This window comes from Thalassophryne amazonica, chromosome 20 (assembly GCF_902500255.1).
Source record: "Thalassophryne amazonica chromosome 20, fThaAma1.1, whole genome shotgun sequence".
In the NCBI taxonomy this organism is placed as follows: domain Eukaryota; kingdom Metazoa; phylum Chordata; class Actinopteri; order Batrachoidiformes; family Batrachoididae; genus Thalassophryne; species Thalassophryne amazonica.
The window spans coordinates 23,011,086-23,039,080 of NC_047122.1; the positions used below are offsets into that span (position 1 = coordinate 23,011,086).

Sequence of the window (27,995 nt, forward strand, 5' to 3'; positions counted from 1 at the left end):
GATGCCGTGTGGTGTATGTGTGTGTGTGGGGGGGAGTCTCCATGGCAACCATGGTTGCTAGGGGGGGAGTACGGGGGGGGTGCATGTGAGGAATAGGGAAGAGACTGTGCGTGGGGGGGGGGGGGCGGTGAGTGGACTATTATGGTCTGTACGTTGCAAGGTAACTATGCAGAGTGGGGGAGGGGGGGATATTATGGGATGTCTGCCCCCTGATCTCTTTGTGTGTGTGCGCGCGCGCGAGCAGAGAAAGAGGAGACGGCGTCGTGCGCACACAAAAAACAAACAAACAAACAAAAAAACGCGGAAATATATCTAAATTCTGTGCGCACATCTTTAAGAAAAAAGCTTCCATGTATTGATTGATTGAGAAAGTGGATGCAGAGTTTTTGTTTTTTTTATGTTGTTATTGTACCGGAGTGCCATTAAGTTGTGAGTATGGCAGTTTTTGCTTTATTTGTGAGTCCGCTCTGAGGCATCTTCCGTAAATTCGGTACCCGGTTCGGTGGTTTTTGCAGCGGGACGTTAGCCGGTTTGCGTCTCCGCCGGTTGGGCTGAGCTAGCCCGCATGCTAATGACACGGAAATTAACGAGATGTCAGGATGTTTGTGATCCGCTTTAAACTTAACACAAGTCTGTGTGGTGCTTTGAACGCTGTTTAAGTATTTGCTTCACTTTTTTCTTTTTATTTCCCTCCAAACGACCACTGGGACAGACTGAAAACCTTCGGAGCGACACGGATTATCCCACCAAGAAATCACTTTATGTAGCTAGCTGAAGTGTTGGCGGACTTAAGTTAAAGTTTTCTGCTATGTCTGGGAGTGAGGATGACAGAGACGGCTACGGAGCCCCCGACGACCGGCTGATTCAGGGTAAGACCAGCCTGTTAGCTCGCCGTGCTAATGGCTTTTTGACGTTCATTATCAATCACCTTACATTAGCAAAACTTGATAGCAAGCGGCTAACTATCAGGCTGCTAGTTGCAGCCGCAGGAAACTTTTGTCCTCCATGCTACTGGTTTATAGCTTTTTTGTTTTCCCACATTATTCCGGGCATAAAGCAGAATGTGTGTGGATGACAGTTTAGTTGTAGTGAAGTCACGCCGACAAACCGGCATGTTCCCAGGGCCTAATGTTAGTGAGGTACCGGTATTTTTTTTACGTGTGATGACAAGATGGAGGCAGCCAGTTAGCTTGAAAGCTGGAGGATGACGCTCGGCGGCTTTCCCCTCCTCGTGGCCGGTGTTGAAGCAAAATCTGTGACCCGTCACATTTTGTGACTTGAAACTTTTGACTAAACCGCTTATATTTTTCTGTTTTATTTACAAATTGGACGCACCAGTTAATTTAACAGAAGAAAAACAATCTTTTTTATTACTCGTGTGGTGATTTGAATTACACTAGAAGCAATGCAAGATAAAGCCAATCTTAAAACTGTTTTTTTCCCCTGTAGTTTATAACGGTTTATTTTAACTCCATTTTATTTCAATATTTGATATTATTTGTGTGTTGGTTTTGATGTGTTTTGTCTTTTTTTTAACCATTAATGTTTTTAAACTGGTATTTTTATGCTATATTGATGTTGAAAAGTAGTTTGAAATATATTCATCCTGAAAGTGCTATATAAATAAAAGTATTTATAATAGTGAATAAAATGTATAAATTTATAAAAACAGACATTCAGTGAATGAAACTGTAGCAATTAATTTACTTAATAAAACACACACATATACATATATATATATATATGCATTTGTAAAGTAATATGAAATTTTTTATAAAATGAGTCGATGCAGTAACAAGTAATAATGTTGAGATGGGGTTCTTAGTGCAGCAGATAACTGAAACAATCGTGCAATGATTAAAAGCATCACATTCGGCAGAAATACTCCTTAGACACTCCTCTTTTGAAAAAAACGATTGGCCACTTGACTTTTCAATTGGTGGTCAGGTAGGGGTCAGTTGAAGAATTACACAGAGGTCAAAATTAAAAGATGCTCCACTCATATTCCACATTATTTGCCTGATCATAAAGATTCCAAAAAGGTATAGTTTGGACTATCTGTGACTAAATTCTATGGAGTTACGGGATAAAAGCAACAAGAATGGTGACAAAGCTCAGTTTCATTTTGTACAGGGGTCAAAAGTTAAAGTTGCTCCAATTTTGGTAAAATGTGATGCAAATTATTGGTTGAACTAATCGGATTAATAAATGGAATGGTTTTGACAGTGTTGAATGCTTGGTCTCCAGGGTAAAGGTCAAACAAGGTCTGTATCTATTGGATTCTATGACATATGTTACCCCATAACGTGATAAGTAAGGATGATACATGGTCCAAACTATTTCTTTTTAAAACCGTGTTAACTCAACTAGTAATTTGCATCACTTTTTACCAAAATTGGAGCAACTTTAACTTTTGACCCCTGTGCAAACCGACACTGACCTTTGTTACCATTCTTGCTGTTTTCATCCCATAACTCCATAGAATTCAGTTACAGACCATCCAAACCATACCATTTTGGAATCTTTATGATCAGGCAAATAATGTGGCATAGGTTTCAATATGATTGGAGCGTCTTTTAATTTTGACTCCTGTGTAATTCTTCAATTTACCTCTACCTGAACGCGGACTGAAAATTCAAGTGGCCAATTGGTTTTTTCAAAAGAGGATTGTCTGAGGACTATTTCTGCCGAATTTGATGCTTTTATCACCATTTGCAGGATTGCGCTCGAAATATTCTCTTATCTGCTGCACTATCTTCTCGGTTTTCCACAAAATTGTGATGATTTCTTCATTTTGAAAATTCCCTCAGGAATTTTGATTATCATCTTCTTACCTTTCTTTTAGAAACCTCAGGTTGTCTAGACTCAGATGGGTGACCCATCTGCTTTTGCCATATGACTAATAACAAATAAAACAGAGCACAAAAAATTGCAAACATGCAAAGACAGATGAAGCACTTAAGCAAGCAAATTCCAGTGGTCGAATTAAACAGCTGTCCAAACAATCAAGTGTTAAAGGTAATTTTAACATTATTATTGACAGCTGTCATGGTAGACCTGTGTGAATGTTGTCTTTAGGGCTGCTGTTGTCTTTGAATAAACTTGATTGACTTAAAGTGCACATAGAGTAGAGCGCAGCCAGCGGACCAAACCGTGTGTTTTTTAAAAGTACACAAATGCACTGCTTTGCTTTAAAGGCACAGTTAAGTCTATTTTAGATGATCAGCATGGACCTTCTTTCTTTAGGCTTTATTTTACTCTGAGTGTTGCGTTGGAAAGTTTTAGCTTCTTGTGCTACATTAGTTAGCTTTTACAGGGCTTGTGTGCATGCTCTGGTCTTCTGTTTTTTTTCTGGGGACGTTACAGCGCCACACACAGGCCTGGCATGTGTACTACAACGTTAAACAGAGCTTTGAGGCACAGAATTTGCCTTGAACATTTTTGTCATTGAATTATTCAAGTTACTCGACTAATCATTTCAGCCTTAGTTGTCTTACTTGTCCAACAGGTATCCAACAAGGCCTTCATGTGTAATATGTACATATTGTATTCAGAATTCTTCCCAGTGGGATCTCTGGTTGTGAGTGGTTACAAGCTATGTTTGTTACTGTCTTCCTGTTTGAGTTTTGGCAATTTTGATGAATAGGGGTTGTACTTTCAGTTGCAGCTGAAGGACAATTGCATTTCTTCAGTCCATGATGCTAACACAAGCAAATCTTTGTAGCGTTGAACCCTTGAATGGCGTTGTTTTCCAGTATGCTCTTGCATGAATGCATAAGCAATCCAGTAGGTGTTTTGTGTTCGTCTCTCTTTTAACACAGACTCCAGAACACTGTTTTGAGTTTTCAGTCACTAATTTGCAGTATTGATGAAAAGATATGGCACCGTCTCCACCTGTGTGTTCGATCTTTGCTTTAATTACAGTTTTACGTTAATGTTCTGTTGAATATTTCATTGTCGTATTTGGAAATCAGTGTTTCTCCCCATGATTGCTAGCTTAATCTGTTATCTGACACTCAGATGAAGTTGGGTGCTGCATACAGCAGATGGCAGGCACGTCTAGGCCTATATGATATTACATAAGCAAAACACAGTTGCTTCAATTGATGTGGTGTATCAAAGTTAACCACCATGTATTAACTTTGTCCTTGTTGTGTTTAATTTTAAATTGGTGAGTTAGGAGTAGGGCAGGGTATTGATAAGATTTTATCTATCGATGCCATTATCGATCCGATTCCTTATCGATACCTCTTGTGAATTTTCTGTGTACTAAAGGTAGGCTTTACAGGTTTTCTATGTCAACAACGCATCAGCGCAGGGCGTCTCATTTTTTGCAGTTTATTGTTTGTATTACAGCATTGCAGCGAAAGAGGCATCACTTGATTTAAACGGCAATTCACTTTGAAGATATTAATTCAGACTGGACTCTATCTTTCTAACTTGACTCAGCAGAGCGCAGCATTTGGAGCTGTGCGAACGGAACGGAGGATGATTCTCATTTCTTTCTCACAAGACGGGAGCCCCAGTTGGTGACTTTAATCTGCACAAAAGTGACTCACGATTGACATATTTTAATGGCTTTGAGAGGGGTTAAGAAGTGGATTTGCTGCTTCTGAATAGCAGGAGCAGCGAAGCAAAGAACCAACAAAGCAGTGGGTCGGAGCACTGCTTCATTGCTTCAAGCTTCAAAGCGGAGCCGTTACAGAAGGGATTGATTACAGACCCGCTGCAGGCTCTGTAATCAATGTAGAGAAATGATAATTTTCCCGACAAACGCCCTCAAAAAACAACGGCCGCTCTGAAGGACTGATAAGGGAATCTTTAAGCAAAAAGGCTATTGATGTCGGTGGATCAAATCATTTCTTAATGGTTCTCGAAAAGAACTGGTTCCCGATACCAACCCTAGTTAGGACATGATAGCATTCATTATTTTTGAGTTGTTGCCTGCAGAAACTGGCTGACTAACCCACTCATCTACATTTTTGCTGTCTTAAGTCCTACAGTGTTACCTGTGCAGGCTATAAAGATTTGCATGCATATCACTTGCACTGGGTTATTATTAAGTTATGTTTTTGCATGTTTGTCTCAAATATGTGGAACTTAACAGCTTTGTTAGTTGATTCTCCTCTCATGGTCACTGTGAAACAAAAAGATGGGATTACCATGTGACTTCTGCCCTCTTTGGCATTTCAGCAAACTGATGTTTAAAATAAGTTTAAAGAATGCTGATGTACAACCCCTGGCAAAAATTATGGAATCACCGGCCTCGGAGGATGTTCATTCAGTTGTTTAATTTTGTAGAAAAAAAGCAGATCACAGACATGACACAAAACTAAAGTAATTTCAAATGGCAACTTTCTGGCTTTAAGAAACACTATAAGAAATCAAGAAAAAAAGATTGTGGCAGTCAGTAACGGTTACTTTTTTAGACCAAGCAGAGGAAAAAAATATGGAATCACTCAATTCTGAGGAAAAAATTATGGAATCACCCTGTAAATTTTCATCCCCCAAATTAACACCTGCATCAAATCAGATCTGCTCATTGACATTGACCCTATGCCATGACACTGACCCTATGTGTCTTTTTGCAAGGAATGTTTTTGCAGTTTTTGCTCTATGGCAAGATGCATTATCATCTTGAAAAATGATTTCATCATCCCCAAACATCCTTTCAATTGTCCAAAATATCAACATAAACTTGTGCATTTATTGATGATGTAATGACAGCCATCTCCCCAGTGCCTTTACCTGACATGCAGCCCCATATCATCAATGACTGTGGAAATTTACATGTTCTCTTCAGGCAGTCATCTTTATAAATCTCATTGGAAAGGCACCAAACAAAAGTTCCAGCATGATCACCTTGCCCAATGCAGATTCGAGATTCATCACTGAATATGACTTCCATCCAGTCATCCACAGTCCACAATTGCTTTTCCTTAGCCCATTGTAACCTTGTTTTTTTCTGTTTAGGTGTTAATATGCCTTTCGTTTAGCTTTTCTATATGTAAATCCCATTTCCTTTAGGCGGTTTCTTACAGTTCGGTCACAGACGTTGACTCCAGTCTCCTCCCATTCGTTCCTCATTTGTTTTGTTGTACATTTTTCGATTTTTGAGACATATTGCTTTAAGTTTTCTGTCTTGACGCTTTGATGTTTTCCTTGGTCTACCAGTATGTTTGCCTTTAACAACCTTCCCATGTTGTTTGTATTTGGTCCAGAGTTTAGACACAGCTGATTGTGAACAACCAACATCTTTTGCAACATTGCGTGATGATTTACTCTCTTTTAAGAGTTTGATAATCCTCTCCTTTGTTTCAATTGACATCTCTCGTGTTGGTGCCATGATTCATGTCAGTCCACTTGGTGCAACAGCTCTCCAAGGTGTGATCACTCCTTTTTAGATGCAGACTAACGAGCAGATCTGATATGATGCAGGTGTTAATTTTGGGGATGAAAATTTACAGGGTGATTCCATAATTCTTTCCTCAGAATTGAGTGATTCCATATTTGTTTCCTCTGCTTGGTCTAAAAAAGTAACCGTTACTGACTGCCACAATCTTTTTTTCTTGATTTCTTATAGTGTTAAAGCCAGAAAGTTGCCATTTGAAATGACTTTAGTTTTGTGTCATGTCTGTGATCTGCTTTTTTTCTACAAAATTAAACAACTGAATGAACATCCTCCGAGGCCGGTGATTCCATAATTTTTGCCAGGGGTTGTACATGTCAACTTAACTTTGCTGTGTTGGATCAGCATAATATATGCAGATATGCAGACATAATTTTTGCCAGGGGTTGTATATATCATTAGCCCCAGACGAGATTCTACCAACATGTTGAGTGATGGTCTTCTGACTGGTCTTCACCTCAGCAGTGAATACCCAACAGTGTGCCGGCTGAGGTTTTGTGTCCATTATGTGTTCTGTGATATGTATGTTGTCTTCAGTCACACTGTCACATGACACAAGTGTTCTTACTTGTTAGAGCGACTGTGATCACCCAGTGGATTGTCTCTAATGGTCTGCTTTCTGCAGATGAAGAAGAGGAGGTTTCAGAGAATGAAGTGCCGAAGGTGAAGAAGAAGAAAAAGGCCAAGAAGAACAAAGAGAACAAGAGCAGCAAGCGGCGCTCGCGCAGGGAGGTAAGCATACAGAGCAGCGATTACTTTCTGATCCCAAATCCAGTCCACGCACTGGAAACCAACATCCTACACACAGGAGTTAATAATCTCCTCATTTGCACAAAGTGGCAGGTTAACGTCAAATTTGCTGTGCAGTGATTTTGATTATAAAACTTTAAGAAAAACTTCGACCTACACTTTCTTGCTCATAATCCTGTGCTTTAGAGGCTTTAGTATTCTCCATTGTTCTTTCTTCTCTAATTGATCCCATCATATTTCTGTTAATCCCATCCTTCTATGTCCCACTTTTGGCTAAATGAACTCTCTACGTTTACAAAGAAGTCAGCTGGATTTTAAGTGTAAGCCACTTTGTGGAAGAGCAGCTACAGCAAATTAGAAATTAAACATCACACTCCTTTCATCAAAGTAAGCAACATTAACAAGGGATATTTTGAATGTGACATTTTCCTTTTGTATATTTCAAAGCCTCAGAAAATTGACTTGAAAGTCTTTGTTTGTAAATGAGTTCTAAGGTGATGCAGAAATTTGAACACTCACGTTCAAAGTTGCCTTTGGTTTGGTTGCAGATTGGCTCTGAAGAGAACATTTAGTGTAAGGTCACAAAAATAAGGATTTCTAGATTTATTATTTTTTGGAAAAAATTGTTTGTTTTGCTTAGTTTACTGACTTCTGCCTGGACTTCCAGCTCCAGGAGCTGGCTGTCAGCTCCCCAGAGCCTATGGACCTGGGTGGGGTGGAAGATGCCGAAGACAGTGTACCTGCCCCTCGCTCTGACAGCGAGGGCAGCGATTACATGCCCGGTCGCAAGAAGAAGAAGAGAGCCAGCAGTAACAAGGACAAGAAGAGGGGCAGTGCAGGAGGCTCTTCCAAGAGGAAAGAACCGGAGCTAGAAGATGATGATGACGACGACGATGACGACAACTCTGTGAGGAAATTGGTGTCTTAAAATATTTGTCATTCACAGTTGACTGTAAAATGGTAGAATGTTGTCAGCAGAGGCCTGTCTTTAAAATGATTCCTTCAGGATAAAAAACATCTGATATTTATATATATAAAAAATAGGCATGAAAACTAGGGATGAGCGAGTACACCATTATCTCTATCCGTTCAACCTTCTAAATTATCTGTATCTGCACTCAGAGTGGGCGGGGACTAAACTGAAATTTTTATGAACGCGTCAGATACTGCATGCAGCCATATACAATAAAAATTAATATAGGCTACTTTGTGTGTTCGGCTATATGTGTGTAAGTGGTCTGTAAGACTGTTTATTTTTTTAATGATCTGTGTGAACTTGGTAATTCATGCAGACAGGGAAATAATATGTCAGGCTTGTTCACTGTATTCTTGTCAAAAGCACTGCATTCGGTATGAGCAAAGTTTTCCAACTGACTTTATATCACCAGCCAAACTAAGAGCAAGCATACGGTTAAAAAAAAAAAAAAAAAAAAAACGACCGGGGTGGAGGCAGTGACCAACGCGACTCGAGCCGTTCTCAGCTCTGTCTTGTCAAATGCACCGCATACGTTACGAAACAAGTTCACAAGTAACTTTAAATATCATACAAACTGAAACAGAGGTGAGCTGAAGAAAACCTAAGGAGTACTGAAGAGAGCCACGTGAGATAAAGTCAGTCCAAGCACAGAGAGATCAGTCCGTCTGTGTGTGTGCGAGAGTGGAGCACAGGTCTGGCTGCAGAGATGTGTCTGTGTAGGGAGGGGCGAGCGCTGTGTGTGACTGGCCAGTCACAGAGCGTGAAGGCAATCAATTACCCAATGAGGATTTTCCTTCAGCACGAGCATAGATATTGACAAGTTTTACTCGTATCATGCTCGTACTCGTCAAAAATGTTTTATCTGGCTCAACCCTAATGAAAACCACAATATTTGTGAAATAATTAGTATTACAATAAACATTCCACCAAACTAATTTAAAATGTCTCAGTAATGGTGAAAATGACAGTAAATACATTTTGTGAAGCTGAAACAAATGCATATTTGGCTTTGCCAGGTGATAATGACTGGTCACTTTTATTTGCAGCATGATGGCCAAGCGGTTAGTGCGCTTGTTTCTCGAGCAGAAGGCTGTAGGTTCGAGACCACCGCTGCTGCACCCCCCCCAACCACACACAAATCCACACAACCATCTGAAGTTTAATAATTTAATAACTATTATTGATGTAGTGTTTAATCATTTCAGCCCTGCCACCTTTTTCTCCTTTTCGTATTTGTTGTTTTTGTGTTATTCTGTTTGGTGACAATGAACAGCTGCTGACTACGTTCACACTAATGAAGTTGAACATTTTCTTAAACTGAGATGTAAAAATGAATCATGTTTAAGATGGAGGAAGATGAGTGGAGCTTGTGGTTAATGGCATTTATGCAAGGTTTGTTGGAATGGGTGTAAAAGGCATATATTTGGTTGCTATAGCAACCCTGCCTAGATTCTCACTACATGACGCTCTTGACCCTGTTCTTTTTGTTTAAACACTTGGGTTCATTGGCAGATTTTTCCAGGCAAAACAAACATGAGCATAAATGTGGGGATAAAGTAATGTTGCATTCAGTTAAATGGCTGGTCTTTAAAATGTCTCAAAATGTGAAAGAATACTCCTAAGTGTTCCAGTTTACTTAGTGATGTCTTCAAGCTGTTTATTCACAGAAAGAATAAGGAGGTTTCTCTGAGTGTTGTGCAAACTGTCAAAAAGTACACTTTCAAACTGTATCAATAATGGGTCCAAATATGCAGCTGCTGTAGACAAGAAAAATGCTGTAATAGTTGTTATTGCTTTAGAAATCCCCCCCCCCCAATATCTTCCCCTGCAATAAATTTGATTTGATGTCATTGTAAATGGCTTTAAACAGGTTTTAAACCAAATATTAGTTTCTGATATCTTCCATTCTAAATAGCATAATTGATATTGAAATAAATGATTGCCAGTCCAGGCTGTCGGCATCATAAATGTGTCCCTCTGCTCAAGTATTCTTTTAAACTTTCGCATATTTGATGTTTTTGCTGTCACCGGGTGCAGAGCATATCTCGTTGTTGGTATCCCCCCCCCAGTTGTTGATGAATTTTATATTTGACACTTGAATCTGTTTTTTTGTGATAGTAATTAATCCTGTTTCTTGCAGGAGCCCAAATCATCATCCCAGCTGCTGGATGACTGGGGCATGGAGGATATCGACCACATCTTCACTGAGGAAGACTACCGCTCTCTGACAAATTACAAGGCTTTCAGCCAGTTTGTCAGGTATGTGCTTAAATATGCTTAGTTTTTCGCCGCTACAATGAATTTGTGTCAATCAGGCTTCCAGAAGGCAACATTCGCGTTGACGCCGTCCTGATGCTGAATCAAAATTGGATGCAACATATCAAATTTACTGCGTTAAAAACATTCAAAAATCGACTTTTAGAATAATGTCTCTGTTTTTGTGTTTTTCTCCTGGCAGTGAGTCTTGTCCTGTCTACGGGTGGGTTGTTTGAGTATCATTCAGCACACAGCAAGCAAAGAGCAGTTTTACAAACGTACATAAATGTTTCTTTTTTCATTCAGTGTCTGCTCTGAGTGTCTCTGTGAGTGTCTTTGCTGTGGTTAAACTAAAACATGACCCGTGACGCATTAATAACAAACACTGTTTTTTTTTTCTTTTTTCTAAAATACTCCTAAAATCTCTTCCTGATGACGGCATGATGTAAATGCGCTGATAAAACCTTATTACCTCTCAACCAGGTCGCGTTTTCCACATAAATACACAAATTCTTGATTGTTTCTGCTCATAGTGCAACCATAGTGCAAAAGTCCACTTTCACCAAAAAAGACCCTCCCCCTTATATTTCAGATCCTGGCTACAGGCCTAAGATTTTAATTAGTATTGAATTAAGTAAGAGTTATAGAAAAGCTGTCCCCTTAAAGTGTGTTTATCCTGTATTAAGTATTTCAATAATGTATCGGTTAAAGTCTTTCTATAGTATGATGCTGCATTAGAAAAGGGCAGCAATGGTTAGTGAGTGAAATATATAATCTTGTTCAGCAGGAGAACAATTTGCTGTTTTCTTTGCTGTCTCCACCTTGTTTTACCTTAAACTCTAAGATGTGATAGCAGAATGGTTTCTACAAAAAGGTAGATGGTGAAACAGCTTGTGATTTTGCTGTGAATACATTTTCAGTCAGATTTTTTTGCTTTATTCCCTAAATATGTTGAAAATGTGCCATGAAAAAAAAACTGAAGTATCCTGCAAAAACAAACAGCAGGTGTACCGAAATGCAGAAGAAAAGATGACAATCTCTTCTTGTCTAATCTTTGTGAAAGGCTGTGATATTGCATTCAGCTGATTTCCATCGCAATTTATGAATGTGGTCAGAAAATTTTGAAATTTAATTTTGAATTGTCTCCAGGCCTCTAATTGCAGCCAAAAATCCCAAGATTGCTGTTTCCAAGATGATGATGGTTCTTGGAGCCAAGTGGCGTGAGTTCAGCACCAACAACCCCCTGAGGGGAGCCGCTGCCGCCAATGCCGCCTTGGCTACAGCTAACGTACCAGCAGCAGTTGAAACAATGGTGTCTGAGGTTGCCCCAGCTGCTGTGGAACCCTTGGCCCCTGCAGAACTCCAGCAACCCCCTGCTCCACCCCTACGCAAGGCAAAGACTAAGGAAGGCAAAGGTACACTAAACGTTTAAAGGTTCCACAATAATTTTTTTTAAACCAGTGAGTAGGCATATCACATGGGCATATAAAAAAAAATCAATTTTAGACTAGGCGTGCTTGTTTTCGTGGTCGGTGGATTCCAGTATCAAGTTCACACGTGAGGATGCCAGAAACAACCATTTAGCTTTCTTGGACTTCAACACAGAGCCCTACAGGTGCCCACAACTGCAGGGGGAAGGGCTAAAGAACAACAACTTGTACGGAAAGCCCTCACAGTATGTGGGTACCCACGATGGTCCCTGGACAAAGTGCAGAAGTCCCAGAAAACAAAGAGACCAGATAGACAGGAGATGGAGACAAGAAGAAGAGTGTCTCTCCCTTATTTAGCAGGAGTAGGGGAAAAACTACAGAGGATCTTCGGACAGCACAAAATCCCGGTTTACTTTAAACCGGTTAACACCTTTAGACAGAAATTAGTTCACCCTAAGGACAGGATCCCTAGTTACACACAGAGCAATGTAGTGTATTCTATCAGATGTCAGGAAAACTGTAATGAACTCTACATAGGTGAGACTAAGCAAACTTTACACAAAAGACTATACCAGCACCGCAGAGAGGGCGCAAATGGACCTCAGTCTGCAGTTCATCTCCACCTGAAAGACACTAACCACACGTTTGAGGACAAGGAAGTTAAAATCTTAGCCAGAGAGAAGAAATGGTTTGAGAGAGGTGTCAAGGAGCCATTCTATGTGAAACAGTTGAAACCCAGCCTTAACCGGGGAGGGGTCTCAGACATGCTTTGTCCCCTGTTTACAATGGGGTACTCAGGTCAAAGCAGTTTCAGTCTTTTGTTCATGGTAATGAGTCATTCACATCATCAGGAGAGTCGTCAAGGGAGCCGGCAGGAGAGGCGTCCGTCCCATCATTAGGAGGGACAGCTGCCCTGTCATTAGGAGGGTGCTAACTATTGCACAATAGGTGCTAATTAGAGCTATTGTTTAGTCACTAGCCTATAGCAGTCGGCCTCTCGGTAGGAGGGGTCTGGTTAGGTTTAAAAAAACTCCAGCTTTTGTTGGCTTCTGTTTATTCTTCTCTACAAGAGTCAAGACAGAAGTCAGACTACCAGAGCAAGAATTTTAGCTGAGGAAGCTTCTGCGATTTGAAGCGAAACGTCCTCGCGTCAAGCAACCCAGTCCAGTCAAAGATTCAAGGTTCTCTACTATGGACACCACCTGGACAACTGAGAGCCTACACAGAAACATAGATGGTCTTAGTAAGGGTTTACAGTTTGAATTATAGATATGAACACCTGGCATTTATAGTAGTTTTTAATATCATTTTAGTGCAATTTACATGTTTTAAAACAGCAAAAATGCTTTAGCATCATGGGGACAAAGTCCCCCTGACCCCCTGGCCAGGGCTCTGCCCTGGACCCACCAGGGCCTTCGGCCCCTGATCCCTGGCTTATTTTCCTCTGAAAATCGAATTTGCCAATCTCATCCCTGTAATTAACAAAGGTAGACTGTCAGTTTCATGCGTGGGCGCCTGCATTCTGAAACAAACTCCCCTCTCATTTTTAGTAGGAATTTCATGTAACTTGGCACAAATCCTTGTTATAGGTTGATAACACACATTTTGTAATATGGTACAAGATTGACACATTTTGCCAGAGTTATGGCCCATGATTAACAAACCTAGGCACTGCCAATTTCATGAGTTGGTGCCTGCATTCTGAAATCAACTCCTGGTGAAGCGTGGGAGTCTCCTTGGCCAGCTCCTCTCCAGCTACTGGGGTCCTCAACAGTCAGGGATCTGCCTGCTGGATCATGCACAGAGAAACAGGCCACATGGCCAAAATGTTGAAGCTGATAATCCCTCACAATGCAAAGTATACTCCTTATCCTCAATATTTGGTGTTATTAAAAAAAAAAAAATCAATAGATTGTGACCAGGCAGGGGTTCTTGCTGGCCTGGTGGACTGCCAGGCCAAGAATACTGGAGGGGAACCCCCCCCCCCCCCCTTTACTTTTTCCCTCTCTGTGCAGAACTCTACTGGCTGAGGTTTGCATATATAAATATTCTTTTTTTTTTTCATTCTCTGTGTGTAATGCACTACTATGTATTTCTGTGTCATCAGGTCCCAATGCCCGCAAGAAGTCCAAGCCAGCTCCCAAACCACAGGAGAAGAAGAATAACGCCAAGACCAAGAAAGTGGCTCCTCTGAAAATCAAACTGGGAGGCTTCAACAGCAAGAGGAAACGCTCTTCGGTGCGCTCTTCTACTTTGTCGGCATGAGAGATTTAATAAATGTCGCCACGAATTTATGTTATATTGTTGTGTGTGTAGAGCGAGGAGGATGAGCCTGATGTGGAGAGTGATTTTGATGAAAGCAGCATGAACAGCGTCTCCATCTCAGAGGGGTCCAACAGTCGAAGCAGCCGGAGCAAAAAGAAGTTGTCTAATAAGACTAAACCCAAGAGGAAGAAAGGTAAGTGTTCCCTCATGTGTATTTCATGGCTTCTTGTTGCTGTTTCTAAAAGCTCCAGTGTTCTTCAAAATTAGTAGGGTAAATGCATATTTTGATGCTCCAACTGCAGCAGTTCATGTGTTCTTAGGATTCTCTGTACAGAACTTTACATTTCCTACTTATTTTAAGTATTCAGCTGCTGTTGGAGCAGCCAAACTTTGACCATGTTTAGGAAGAGTGCTGAACTCACTCAAGGATACAGACTCCTGGTGTACGGGCAGAATGAGTATCCTTTTCATTTCTGTCTCTATTCCTGGGGTTTATCAAGTCTGGGCGCTCATAGGAACCCTGTTGGATCGGGTCAGTTAAGCCTCCATTTTTGTTTGCGTCTTTTGATGGCCCACATGAAACGGTCTGTCCTCAGAGAAGGCTCGTATTACATGAGGATTCTAGCAGGTCCGTTCAATACGATACAGTTGATACGTGAGACTGGTGCAGCTGTCAAAAATGGACTTGTACATTTCCCCTGTGAAATCAAGCTGTTTTCTGAGGTGGCACAGCTCAGCTGTGCTGCTGTTTGTCTTATTTATCTATTTTTGTCTTGCATCTTTTGTACTGGCATTGTGATTGTGTATCTGCTGCTGTTGTCTTCATGTACGTTGAGTTTGGTGGAATCGGTGGCAGCTGATGAACTCATGTTTGGTCTCAGTCCATGCCACTGGACAGATCTTCCTCTTGAACTGTGAACGTTGTACTTGTGATGATTGGTATTGATATCCTGCTGGATGAAATATTGAAAGTCTAGAATGAAAAAACTGCTCGAGGAGGCGTGTGAGCACAGATGCAGGCTTTTTACTTGCCGTTACTCAGTGAGGAGCATTTAGTAAATTTAGAGCATTTTTGTCTGGTTACAAGACTGAAGCATTGCACAGTTCTCCAGCTTCAGATGAAATCGGATCACAGCCACTTTGAGATGTTACTGCTGGAGCACAGAAATCACTTGACCTACATATTTGAAGTAGTGGCGACTACTTTTTTTATGTTAATTTTACTGTTGGATAAGGACTGTTGAAAATAGTTCATAGTAAAAAATGTTGGGTTTAACACTAATCAAGTACACTTGGGGTCCAAGCGGACCACAGGGGGTGTATTTATTGATCTAGTTTCTGAATGGCTATACTTGTTCAGCTAAAAATTTTATGTAATTGTCCCCTATGCAGTTTTCTTCAATTTCACTTACTTTAATCCAGTTTGTGTACTGTGGGCTCCATAATTATTTATCTTATGGGGACTGCTTTACCCTATTTTGTTAGACTTGAATCTGTCTGGTCAGGTTCCATAGCAACATTTTGAGGTTAGTGTTAGGCTAGTCTTTCATATCTGCAGTAATTCATAACTGATTGCAGGGAGTACTGTAGGTACTGAATTCTTTTGTTTAAAGTCGGGATGTGAATCTCATCACTGACTATTCGATACGCATCTCGATACACTACCAGCGATACATGACAATACTGACAATACAGTGCGATACGATTCACCCCTGTTCTCAATTCGATGCGATTTGATATGTGTTTGGTGATTCAGTTCCTCACAATGCAATACGCTGTGATTTGGTGCGATACGATGTGATTCAATATGATGCAAAGAAATTACACCAAAAATTTCAATAGAAAATAAGAAGCTGCAATTCAGTATGGTACTATGGTATTCTTCTTCTGATTCAAATAGAGGCAGAGGATTTGTTTTACTTCTTATAAGCAGCAAATTTACCAGATGTAACATTAAGGAACAAGAATCAGTACTATTTGTACTCTGTAATCGTGAACATCACTGAGTTTTTAAAATGCTTATCGCAAAGCCTTCTCTTTTTTTACGACATCATGTAAGCTTTATAAGTCCACGGACACTGATCTGTGTGTCACAGATACAAATCAGTTTCTTTGGCTCCACGGAGTTTCGTGGAGGAAAAATGGCACTCAAAAGCGTAGCCGTTACGACAGTTGTCGTAAAGCAGGCCTGGTTGGTTGCTGCGGCGACGCTGCGTGGCTCCTGTGTGGCACCACAGCTAAACTTAGCATGTGGACATCCCAATCTTTTAGAGCTTTCAAGTTTTTAAAAGAAGATTTGTGCAGCATGTCTGTGTCATGGAGCGACGTCACAGAGAGAAGATGGCGAGAAAGACTGTTCGAAAAAGTCTTATGAGGACAAGAATCCGTGGAATCGTCGCTGACTTCATCAACACACCTGAAAGATAAAAGAAACGGGAAAAGTGAACTGCCCCCAGGAAACACGGTAAGAATTTTTCTCTCCCTGAAAAATAAACATTCTGCTGTTCAAACAGGATTTTAGACAAGATTATGTGACTTTTTTCACTAATCTAGACTTTCATTGTAAAAAAGACGTGGCTTTGAATGGATTTAGGCTGCATGAATTTACACAAGAATATGTGACTTTTTACTATAAGGTATGTTATTGATATTTTACCATGATTTTCCAAATATTCTACAAGCTTTAGCTGTGGTTTTTGAAGTCTTCATAAATTTCATGTAGTTTAATTGTTCTGAGTTAATGCATAATTTGGTTTACAATTAAAAGGAAAATCATTACAGGTCCTACTTCCATGTCATATTCTGTTATTTTAACATCATCATTGACAGGTCACATAAAAGGTTGAATAGAGGATCATTTAAAAATCCACTAATTTTGAGATTTGTTCTCTCAAGAGATGCTGAAAAAGTATCGTTAGATAAAAATTTAATTCTGGGGCCCCACGGGGCCCTAGACCCCAGCTCCTGGGGAGCTGTAACCCACCACCCCCACCCTCAGACCCCCTGCATATTTTCCTCGGATTTCACAATTTTCATTTCACAACCCTGATAATTTAGATGTTGAAAGAGACTTGGATTTTTTTTCTTAAGCAGTGGGACTCGATCAGGATTCAAATCCCTATCCCATGCTTTAATGATGTCAGTTTTATCATAACCACTTTGTTCAAAACGGTGCGCTAGATGAACTGCTTTTGAGATAAAATCAGTTGTGGTGCTACAATTTCTTCTAACTCGCAAAAACTGGCTCACTGATATGTTGCAAACTAAATGAGGCGGGTGGTTACTGTCTGCTATCGGCAAAGTATTCCTACTAAGAGGTTTGTAGTAAATGGTGGATTGTAAAATATTTTTTCCATCCTTAAAAATTGTAAGATCGAAAAAGTCAATGAACTGAAAGTTATATTCCATAGTGAAGGAAAAATAGTCTGTGGTGGACTTTACATAAGTCAAAAATTGATTTAACTCATTGCCTGTGCCCTTCCAAATTGGGCACTGCAGTCTCGTCTGAGAGTGGGCGTTAAAGGGGTAAAATGTGGCACATATGACATAATTTCTCTACTTCCAGGGACAAAAACACGGCATTTTCTCTGAGATTTTCTGCAAATTACACGCAAACAGTGATAATACAAAGAAAAAGTGACTGCGGTGGGAAAGTGGACGTGTGTTGATGTGTGTTTATAACCCGGAGCACAAACATGTCGAGGCGGTTTTGCAGGTGAGCTACTCTGGTTAGCTGTGTAGGCTAACACTAACTGACACGACGTCTCTCATTCGCTTCGTTTTCCCTTCTTGACTGGGAACCAAAAAAAAGCACTTTTCGTGACTGCTTCGGTGATTGCAGCCGAAACCAAAACAGTACACCATTCTTTCCATGTGAAGTTATGCTGTGTATATATTGCACAACGGGACCGGCAGTCCCCATAACTGCTCAGATCACACTATCACTCAGGGTTCAAACGAGACTGCGGTCCCCTTTTTAAAAGGACATCATCAATGTACCTACGCCGCAGTGATATTTCAGAATGAAAGAGGTTATTTTCAACATTGAAAATGTTTTTCTTCCCATAAACCCATCACCAAACAGGCATAAGGAGAAAAAGCACTCCCTGTTGCAGTCCCTTGTAAGTGTCAATAAAATTTGCTGGAATATTTGAAAGTTATTTGATAAAATAATCTCGACAACATTTATACGAAATTCTGATGGACACATCAGTGGGACGTTTGGCAGGGTAAAATGACATGGCTTATAAGCCTATGTGGTGAGATACATGTATAAAGACTTTCTTCATCCAAAGACACAAGGACATCATCACTTTTACAATTCCAGTTGTTGATTAAATTTAGAACATCAGTTGTATCCCCATGATATGATGGTAAACTGTGAAAAACGTCTTACAAAGAAATCAACAAATTGTGAGAGGCTCAGTGAGACTCCCTATAACAGATTCAATGGGCCGTAAAAGGGTGCTCAAGTCGTTTATGAAAAAAATACTGGACAATTGGGGGTAGTTACTTAGTCACTTCTGTAATCCAGTATCTTTTTATTAGATACATCAATGAATTCATTAATCTTTTTAATGCTAGAAAGTAGAGGCTGATTAAACAATGAGAAGCCGTGCATTACATGGTTTTAATGCACGACGCGGTGTACTCCGCGAAATGTATGTGTGTGTGTGTGTGTGTGTGTGTGTGTGTATGTATATATATATATATATATATATATATATATATGTATGGCAAAAGTGATACCTTTATTCAAATCTGGCAGCAAGCATCTTTTTACTAACTACAGGCCTGTGTCTCTACTGTCACAATTTTCAAAGATACTGGAAAAAACTTAATGATATGATTTCGTTCAAGACTGTTCAATTAATGCACAAAGTGAAAAATAAACAAGTGCCATTTAGAAATCAAGAATATTTTACTGAGAGAGAAGGAAAATATAATTTACGGGGCTTGTATCATTTTAAAATTGCTGGCGCTCGGACGACCAGGAAAGGTTTCTGTGTCTCCATGTGTGGCCCTAGATTATGGAATAACTTGACGGATGACCTCAAACGATGTCCAAATATCAATCAGTTTAAAAATCAATATAAAAAAAATGATGTTTTCAAGATATGAATCTAATAAAGTACGGTGAGTTTTGTGTTGTTAGTTGTAATTGTGAAATCAGTAACATTCATTTGTGTATGTATATGTGTGTGTGTGTAATTATGTATGTATGTGAAGGTGTATGTTGGTGTGTGTATACTGTATATGTATGTAGACGAAGACACGGTGTTCACTTGATATGTTTATGATAATGGGATTTGAGTTTGTGTTGTTAAATGTATTTGTAGCATAGCCTAAGCAGAGGGTCACCCCTTAGAGTCTGGTCTGCTTGAGGTTTCTTCCTCAGTACATCAGAGGGAGTTTTTCCTTACCACTGTCGCCTGTGTGCTTGCTCTGGGGGTAGGTAATGTGTATGTATGGATGTATCTATGGAGGGAGGGAGGGAGGGAGGGGGCGTTTATAAGCCTTGCTTCTGCTCATCCCTTTTTGGTCACACGTCACTGTGGAATTCTCTTGTATATCAGTCTTTCTTATTGACGAATTGTGTGCCAAATAAGTTCAGTGTGTGCGTGCGCGCGCGCCAACCTGGGAGGATGTTCATTCAAGCTTCGGTCCCACCGAATAATGACGGCTGAAGAAGGAGCCACGCATGGGTGTGGGGTGATTATTTGAAGAATGACCCACGTTTTCATCTTAACACGTATCCACTATGTGCCTCTCTGTACCCCGCATGTGCCGCGTAGCAGCCTCTAGTGACCCACGACCGACCTGTCATTACAGCCTCGAATGGCTCGCATCAGCCACACTAAGCCACGTAGCACCATGATAACACCATGTTGGCGCACGTTTAGGCATGAGTTTGGTCCAAACCTCCAGCCCTCCCACACCTGGTCCCTTCAAAGTGTGGGTTTTCAATTCACAGATTCACAGCAGCATTTAAAGATGTCGCTTCTTTTTTTTTTTTAACGCACTCCAAAAATAGACACTCCATCACAGTTCTGCAGTTGTGCACTGTGTGCCAGGCTGCAGTCCACCTGTAATGCACCAGACCAGCTAGACCCGAACCACGGGTTCCTGGAGAGCCGCCTCTGTGCTCCTCGCTGGCTCCGCGGCTCTCTGGCTTTTTTTTTTTTTTTTTTTTTTTTTTTTTTTTTTTTTTTTTTTTTGCGGCTTTAAACACACAAAACTTTGTTTGTCCGTTTATTTATGCAAAATTGCTCTGTTGCGCGCGCGCGCTGCTGTTGTCCTTTCATGGACAGCTGCCTCTCTGCTCTTTCTGGCTTCCGTTCCATCCATGGCTTGCTGGCTTTATTTTTTCCCTGGCTTTAAGCGCAGTCATTTTTACAACGTGATTCCACTTTTGACTTTGTGTTCGTCTGTTTATTTCTGCAAAAGCGCTCTTTTGCGCGCTGTGCCATTCTGCATATAGAATGAGGTGGCCGTTTTATTATATACACCTGTGGATCATTTTCAGTATATATATTTCTTTATTTCTTCCGCAGCTTACAAGTCACCATGATACAACTTTTAACTTTGTGTTATGTCTTCAAAATCGCTCTTTTGCGCGCTCTCCACCTGTGTTGCCGCACAGCTCCTGCTCTTAGCTGCTCCACTGGAGTTATTATCTTCCATGGCTTTAAACACACATCCACTTTCACGCAGTCACCCAAATTTTAACTTTGTGTTCATCCAATATTGACTGAAATATCACTCTTTTGTGAGCTGGCGTTCTGCCTAAATGCTCGTTTGAAGCGTGATGAGGAGTCACTACTGCCTCAGTGCGCACACACAGCGGAGCTCATGTGATACATTCATTCCAGAAGTGATTACAGGTATTTTCAGCATCCAAGGTTTGACAGAAAATGATTAATCCGCTACAAAATAATTATTTTATATAGAGTCCAGCGCACAGAGCAGGTGGAATTTGGTGCTCAAAGAGGAGACTGCTCCAAAAATAGCCTCTCAGGTCCTGCCTCAGTGCGCATGCACAGTGATCCATTAACAACATATTAAATCAACATACTTTTACATACAACAGACATCAACATACAGACATACTTTTATAGCAAGAAACTGTTTTATCAAGCTATAAAAAACATTAAAAATAATTACCGTAAGCTGCTCAAAATACATCCCACATGGAGCAGGAAAGAGGAAAAAAAGTGTCCAGATGAAACAGTCCTCTGTGATGCCAGAAGTGATTAGAAGTGTTTTCAACATCCAAGGTTTGTCAGAAAATATATAGAGTCCAGCGCACAGAGCAGGTGCAATTGTGTGAGCAAGAGGAGGAGCCGCTCCAAAAATAGCCTCTCAGGTCCTGCGAAGGTGCCAGGCGCATGGATAATGGACTTTTTGCAGACTCGTAAGCACCACGCAAACGCCTCTAAGCCGTCGCAGTAACTCGAACACAAACTGCGCCACGCTGTTGTTGCTGAATTTTGAACATCTTGAAATTAGCACCACGCTCAGAGAGGAGCCTTGTTAACTGAAGATAATGCCTCTAAGAGCCACTCTGAGCCACTATAATGCCACGATAGCTCACGAAACAAAAAAACAGGGTGCGTGGCTCCTTCTTCACTCGGTTGGACCGAGGCTTCAGTTGTTTAATTTTGTAGAAAAAAAGCAGATCACAGACATGACACAAAACTAAAGTCATTTCAAATGGCAACTTTCTGGCTTTAAGAAACACTATAAGAAATCAGGAAAAAAAATTGTGGCAGTCAGTAACTTACTTTTTTAGATCAAGTAGAGGGAAAAAAATATGGAATCACTCAATTCTGAGGAAGAAATTATGGAATCATGAAAAACAAAAGAACGCTCCAACACATCACTAGTATTTTGTTGCACTGCCTCTGGCTTTTATAACAGCTTGCAGTCTCTGAGGCATGGACTTGAGTGACAAACAATACTCTTCATCAATCTGGCTCCAACTTTCTCTGATTGCTGTTGCCAGATCAGCTTTGCAGGTTGGAACCTTGCCATGGACCATTTTCTTCTACTTCCACCAAAGATTTTCAATTGGATTAAGATCCGGACTATTTGCAGGCCATGACATTGACCCTATGTGTCTTTTTGCAAGGAATGTTTTCACAGTTTTTTCTCTATGGCAAGATGCATTATCATCTTGAAAAATGATTTCATCATCCCCAAACATCCTTTCAATTGATGAGATGAGAAAAGTGTCCAAAATATCAACGTAAACTTGCGCATTTATTGATGATGTAATGACAGCCATCTCCCCAGTGCCTTTACCTGAGATGCAGCCTCGTATCATCAATGACTGTGGAAATTTACATGTTCTCTTCAGGCATTCATTTTTATAAATCTCATTGGAACGGCACCAAACAAAAGTTCCAGCATCATCACCTTGCCCAATGCAGATTCGAGATTCATCACTGAATATGACTTTCATCCAGTCATCCACAGTCCACGATTGCTTTTCCTTAGCCCATTGTAACCTTGTCTTTTTCTGTTTAGGTGTTAATGATGGCTTTCGTTTAGCTTTTCTGTATGTAAATCCCATTTCCTTTAGGCGGTTTCTTACAGTTCGGTCACAGACGTTGACTCCAGTTTCCTCCCATTTGTTCCTCAGTTGTTTTGTTGTGCATTTTCGATTTTTGAGACATATTGCTTTAAGTTTTCTATTTTGACGCTTTGATGGTCCAGAGTTTAGACACAGCTGACTGTGAACAACCAGCATCTTTTGCAACACTGTATGATGATTTACCCTCTTTTAAGAGTTTGATAATCCTCTCCTTTGTTTCAATTGACATCTCTCATGTTGAAGCCATGATTCATGTCAGTCCACTTGGTGCAACAGCTCTCCAAGGTGTGAGCACTCCTTTTTAGATGCAGACTAAGGAGCAGATCTGATTTGATGCAGGTGTTAGTTTTGGGGATGAAAATTCCATAATTTATTCCTCAGAATTGAGTCCATATTTCATTCATTTTTTCATTTATATCCATTTTTCCCTCTGCTTGGTCTAAAAAAGTAACCGTTACTGACTGCCACAATTTTTTTTTTCTTGATTTCTTATAGTGCTTCTTAAAGCCAGAAAGTTCCCATTTGAAATTAGTTTAGTTTTGTGTCATGTCTGTGATCTGCTTTTTTTCTACAAAATTAAACAACTGAATGACCATCCTCCGAGGCCAGTGATTCCATAATTATTGCCAGGGGTTGGTTGTGTGTGTGTGTGTGTGTGTGTGTGTGTGTGTGTGTGTGTGTGTGTGTGTGTGTGTCAGCACTACACAATGTAAACCTTGTTGTTTTTATGTAAATGTTTATCAGTATTTTAAAAATACAAAAGAAAAAAAGAAGTGTAACGATTTGTCTGATGATCTATACTGAATTATTCCCACATGGTGCAGAATAGTTTTAACTTAAAAAGGATCTGTATAGGATAGTGTTGATGGTGTGTTATGGACAAAGTGCCTGTGCTTTTGGTGAGGACAGATAATTTGCTGAGCAGGTTTGCTGCTGAGAGAGTCACCACAGTGGAATGTCAAAAAGTGTCGCTGGAGTATGATTTAACTTATCCTGTTTGTTGGTTGAAAGCAAAATCATGAGAGAACTTTATTCATTATCAGAAACTGACGATGGCGATGGCTACGAGACAGACCATCAGGACTACTGTGAGGTTTGCCAACAGGGCGGTGAGATTATCCTGTGTGACACCTGTCCACGAGCATACCACATGGTCTGCCTGGACCCTGACATGGAGAAAGCCCCCGAGGGAACCTGGAGTTGTCCGCACTGCGTAAGTAACAAGCTTCACTGTTGTTTGTGTTTGTTATTGAATAGGCTCCAGCCTAGGGTACAGCTGGAACGTGTAGAACCACATCGCACCGCTGATGTGGAGGGGAAAAAACCAAACGAGCTGGAGCGTGTGGAACCACATCACGCACTGCTGTGGAGAAACAAAAAATAAAAACTACACACCATTTAAAAACAAAAATGCAATGTCCAATATTTAATTCCTCTTATCAAGCAGACAATACAAGTATGATCCCTCTGTGCTTCTGTATATGACTCATGGTCACAGATGTACAGTCACGAAATGACATGAATGAAGCAGTGCGCTCTCGTTAGGTCTTATGTCCAGCCTGGTTTATAAATAATTACTACAATCACCGGACACTGATAGATTAGATATTTGTGTATAATTAGTGAAAATCACTGAGTTGATATGAAAGTGGATGCAATACAGAACCCAGCGGTTAAATAAAAAATAAATGCCACTCGCAGAATTCGACCCTGCAGTTTACAAAAGCTCTGATTAACAGACAGAAACTTTACCACTGCGCGACAAACACCGTCTTATAACAGGAGTGTAAAATACCTAAAATCAACAAGGAGATAAACAGATTAAAAAAAAAAAAAGAGAGCGAAATCATTCGATGTAGATGAAAAGGAAGTTTTCATCATCTTTAATTATGGCGAAAAAAGTGCCGTAATAACTGACCAAAACAGCATTTGTTACAGCATATTTTTGGTGATACGTGACTGAAAGTGGCGCATTTGTGGCACTGTTGGCTTGGCGTAGTCCTGCAGCACATCACTCACAGGACACGTGTGTCCATGTGGTCTGACTGTTTCACCTGGGACAGCCTGTTAATGTTCACTCTGTGTGCACGCTCCAGCCCGTTGCAAAAGTGATATGTTTTATGTATTTCCATGTGACGACAGCAAGCATACAAATGCACGTCACAGCGGACAGTTGTAAGTCATGTCCGTCAAAACACGGTACGTGTTCTACAGCTGTGACGTCCAGGACCCGCGATCTCAACAGCTGCTGCTGTTGGCAGCCAGCCACGCCCCCTGTCCATTCAGCGCAAAGACCAAAGTGTCACACTCTGTTTCTGTGTTATGTTCTCTTTTTAATTTTTAGTTATTTTGTCATGTAATTGTGTATGTACTTATTGTAGTAATTATTTCTATACCTGTGCTGGCTGTGGTCTCTCTGTTCTTAATGTGACACGTCGTGTGCACTGAGCCGTCATTTCCAGCTGTCAGTGAGTCTCTGGCCAGCGGTCAGCTGAGAGGCGGCTCACTATGCTGTGTGCGCTCTGGCTGGCCGCTCCCCATCTATACATACATATCAGCATTCCATGCAAGTGTGCCGACAGTGTAATCTGATGTGGCCGCTTCCGAATCAATACTGAAAGGTATCAGTTATCGGTAATAAAGATACATTTTTTTTAGCAGTTTAGCATCATAAGAGATAAGTATCATAAGTGGTCGCGTGTTCACCATTTTCATGCTAACAGCGTGAATGGCCCCACATTTTCTAAGTGTTCAGCGAGCAGTGTTGGATGTTCTTGTGTGTCACCTGGAATTTGGCCGACACCTGCCATGGGGGGGACTGAATGGGCTCACACAGGGCACTCTCTATCTTTTGGCCGCTGGTGTGCGCGAATAGTTGTAATGACAGGTCTACGAGGCGTTAGAGGTGGCTCCGATTTTTCACGACTTGCATGCAATTCCTCCTTCGTGTGCTAGTCGGTTTCAGTTGTGTTATGTGTGAAGGGATCTTTCAGAATTAATCAGTTTGCATAATTTTCTGTGTAATTTTAAAAATGTTTGCCCGTTTCATCACAGATGCTCACAGTGCTCTTGTTGCATCATTCAGACAGTAAAGTTGCTGCAATGTTGACATAATGGTTGCCTCGCTGTCCACTAATTTGGTTTTTCTGCTCACTGTAAAACTTATTGAAAGGGCTGCTCAACTCAAGAAAGTGCAACAGGAACTAGAAAATGTTTTTCAATGTCTAAGCAAAATTCTTTTTCAACACCAGGAAAAAGAGGGCATCCAGTGGGAGGCGAGGGAGGAAGCATCTGAGGGCGAGGATGATAACGGTGAGATGGTAGAGATGGAGGAGGATGACCACCATATGGAGTTCTGCAGGGTGTGTAAGGACGGAGGAGAGCTCCTCTGCTGCGACTCCTGCCCGTCCTCTTACCACATCCACTGTCTCAACCCGCCACTCCCTGAGATCCCCAACGGGGAGTGGATCTGCCCCCGCTGCATGGTGAGCTTGCCACCAGTCAGGAGCACACAGTGTGATTGACATGCCGAAGGATGTGTGGTTTCTACAATCAAGAAGAAAAATCTGCAAGTGTTGTCTTTTACCCAAAGGATGTCCGTTTGCTTTCTGCTGATCTTTTCATAATTAAGAAGTTTTGATTGCATAAAAAACATTCCTGCTCAGAATAATTTTTAATTTTACAATATCATCAAACTACAGAAGATTGTGTTCAACAGGGACATGATGCAGTTTTTTAATAGTTTACATCACTGTAGCTTAACAGGAGTTTGTCATTAAGAAATTCTGAAATATTTAGTTCTTTTATTTGAAAGTTACTGAATGAATATCCAGGATTTTATGAAGGGGCCATTTTATTCTTTGACATTTTGAAAAGTGTTTGTGAATTTTGGGTTGCTTTATTTCGTAGATTCATGTGTCAAGGAGTTAAAGTATTGGCTTGTCTGTTTACAGTATACCAGCAGGAAATCACAGTCTACCACATCTGCTGTTACAACCCAGAAGAACCAGGGCCAGGCAAAAGAAAGAAAAAAGAAAAACCCTAAATGATAAGGATAGCAAAATTCTAGTTAGTTCAGTGGCTCATTCAGCTTACTAGCTTAGCTAATTACAGTGCCTTAGTGCTTAGTTCTGATGCCTCATAGGAAGAAGGTCGTGGGATGGCTTCCCGCCTCAGAGCTCTCAAGCCCGCACTCATTTGGAGTGAGACTCGCGCAGTTTTCATGCACTTGGTGCGAGACTCAATATGTTGTCACGCTCTCATGCTAATGCATGACATTCCACTGCTATGACCTACAAGACAAGATTTGGTGGGAAATAACTGCTTGAGCGTATCTCAACTTGAGAGCCCTGTCGCCTGGTCCTTTCTGTGTGGCGTTTGCATGTTCTCCCCATGTTTGTGCGGGTTCCCTCCGGGCATGCCTATTTCCTCCCACAATCAAAAACATGCTTATTTAGGGTCTGCACCTTCTCTGGCCCTGACCAAGGCAGCGTCTCTACATCTGGAGTTGGTCTCCCTAGCACTGAACTGGGGCTGCCCACTGCTCCTAGTGGTTGGATTGGGTCTAATTGTAATTTATGATTGGTTAAATGCAGAGGACGATGACTGTACCCTTCTTCTTCTATTCTGTTATTAGTATGTTCTTCCAGCATGTGTTCAGCTGCCACTCTTAGATGGTACTGATGTTAATTTTTTTTTTTCTCTAATCAAATAATTGAACATTAAATACTTATGGATTGTGACTGGCTCCACCCTGACAACCTGATGACTTCAGTAGGCCTTACGCAAAGATGGTGACATCACAGTATTTCCAGCCCTGCCTAGTTGGCAGGGTGTATCTGGGGGATTTGTTCATTTATTATAAATTTTAGTGTGACTATGATGCTTGTTATTGATCATCTTTTTAAGTGAGTTAGTCCAGTATGGCAGAAAGTAAATCTCTGTTCATTTGTCTCATGCAGTGTCCACCAATGAAGGGGAAGGTGCAGAAGATCCTGACATGGCGATGGGGAGATCCCCCGCCCCCTACACCTGTACCCCGCCCTGTAGATCTTCCAGCTGACTCCCCTGACCCCGCCCCGCTGGCAGGGCGGCCAGAGAGGGAATTCTTTGCCAAATGGGCCAACTTATCCTACTGGCACTGCTCATGGGTCACCGAGCTGCAGGTGTGTAGAGAGCTAACCACAGACTCCTTCACCTGAGCAAAAGGGGGCGGAGTTCACTAGTCTAATCACCCGTTCATATAACCATTAGGAATGAAAACATGCACACTCAGTTGTTTCTAGGCTGAGTTTCATACTTCCGATCTGTAAT

The 27,995-nt window shown here is 41.0% G+C and overlaps 1 protein-coding gene across 3 annotated transcripts in view; it reads left to right on the forward strand.

The window, feature by feature from the left end:
• The first annotated feature begins 224 nt into the window (after positions 1–224).
• Positions 225–27,995, forward strand: part of LOC117501279 (chromodomain-helicase-DNA-binding protein 4-like) — a 64,458-nt gene continuing 36,687 nt past the window's right edge. The window contains exons 1-11 of one of the 3 annotated variants that reach the window (XM_034160120.1): positions 225–429; positions 713–869; positions 7,035–7,141; positions 7,827–8,066; positions 10,276–10,394; positions 11,541–11,806; positions 13,929–14,059; positions 14,138–14,279; positions 23,726–23,895; positions 25,934–26,167; positions 27,644–27,847. In XM_034160120.1, coding sequence (XP_034016011.1) covers positions 809–869; positions 7,035–7,141; positions 7,827–8,066; positions 10,276–10,394; positions 11,541–11,806; positions 13,929–14,059; positions 14,138–14,279; positions 23,726–23,895; positions 25,934–26,167; positions 27,644–27,847 — 1,674 coding nt within the window. In that variant the 5' untranslated portion in view covers positions 225–429; positions 713–808. Of the gene's footprint in view, positions 430–712; positions 870–7,034; positions 7,142–7,826; positions 8,067–10,275; positions 10,395–11,540; positions 11,807–13,928; positions 14,060–14,137; positions 14,280–23,725; positions 23,896–25,933; positions 26,168–27,643; positions 27,848–27,995 lie in introns of those variants that run through there. The other 2 variants (XM_034160122.1, XM_034160121.1) reach the window with 2 other exon arrangements.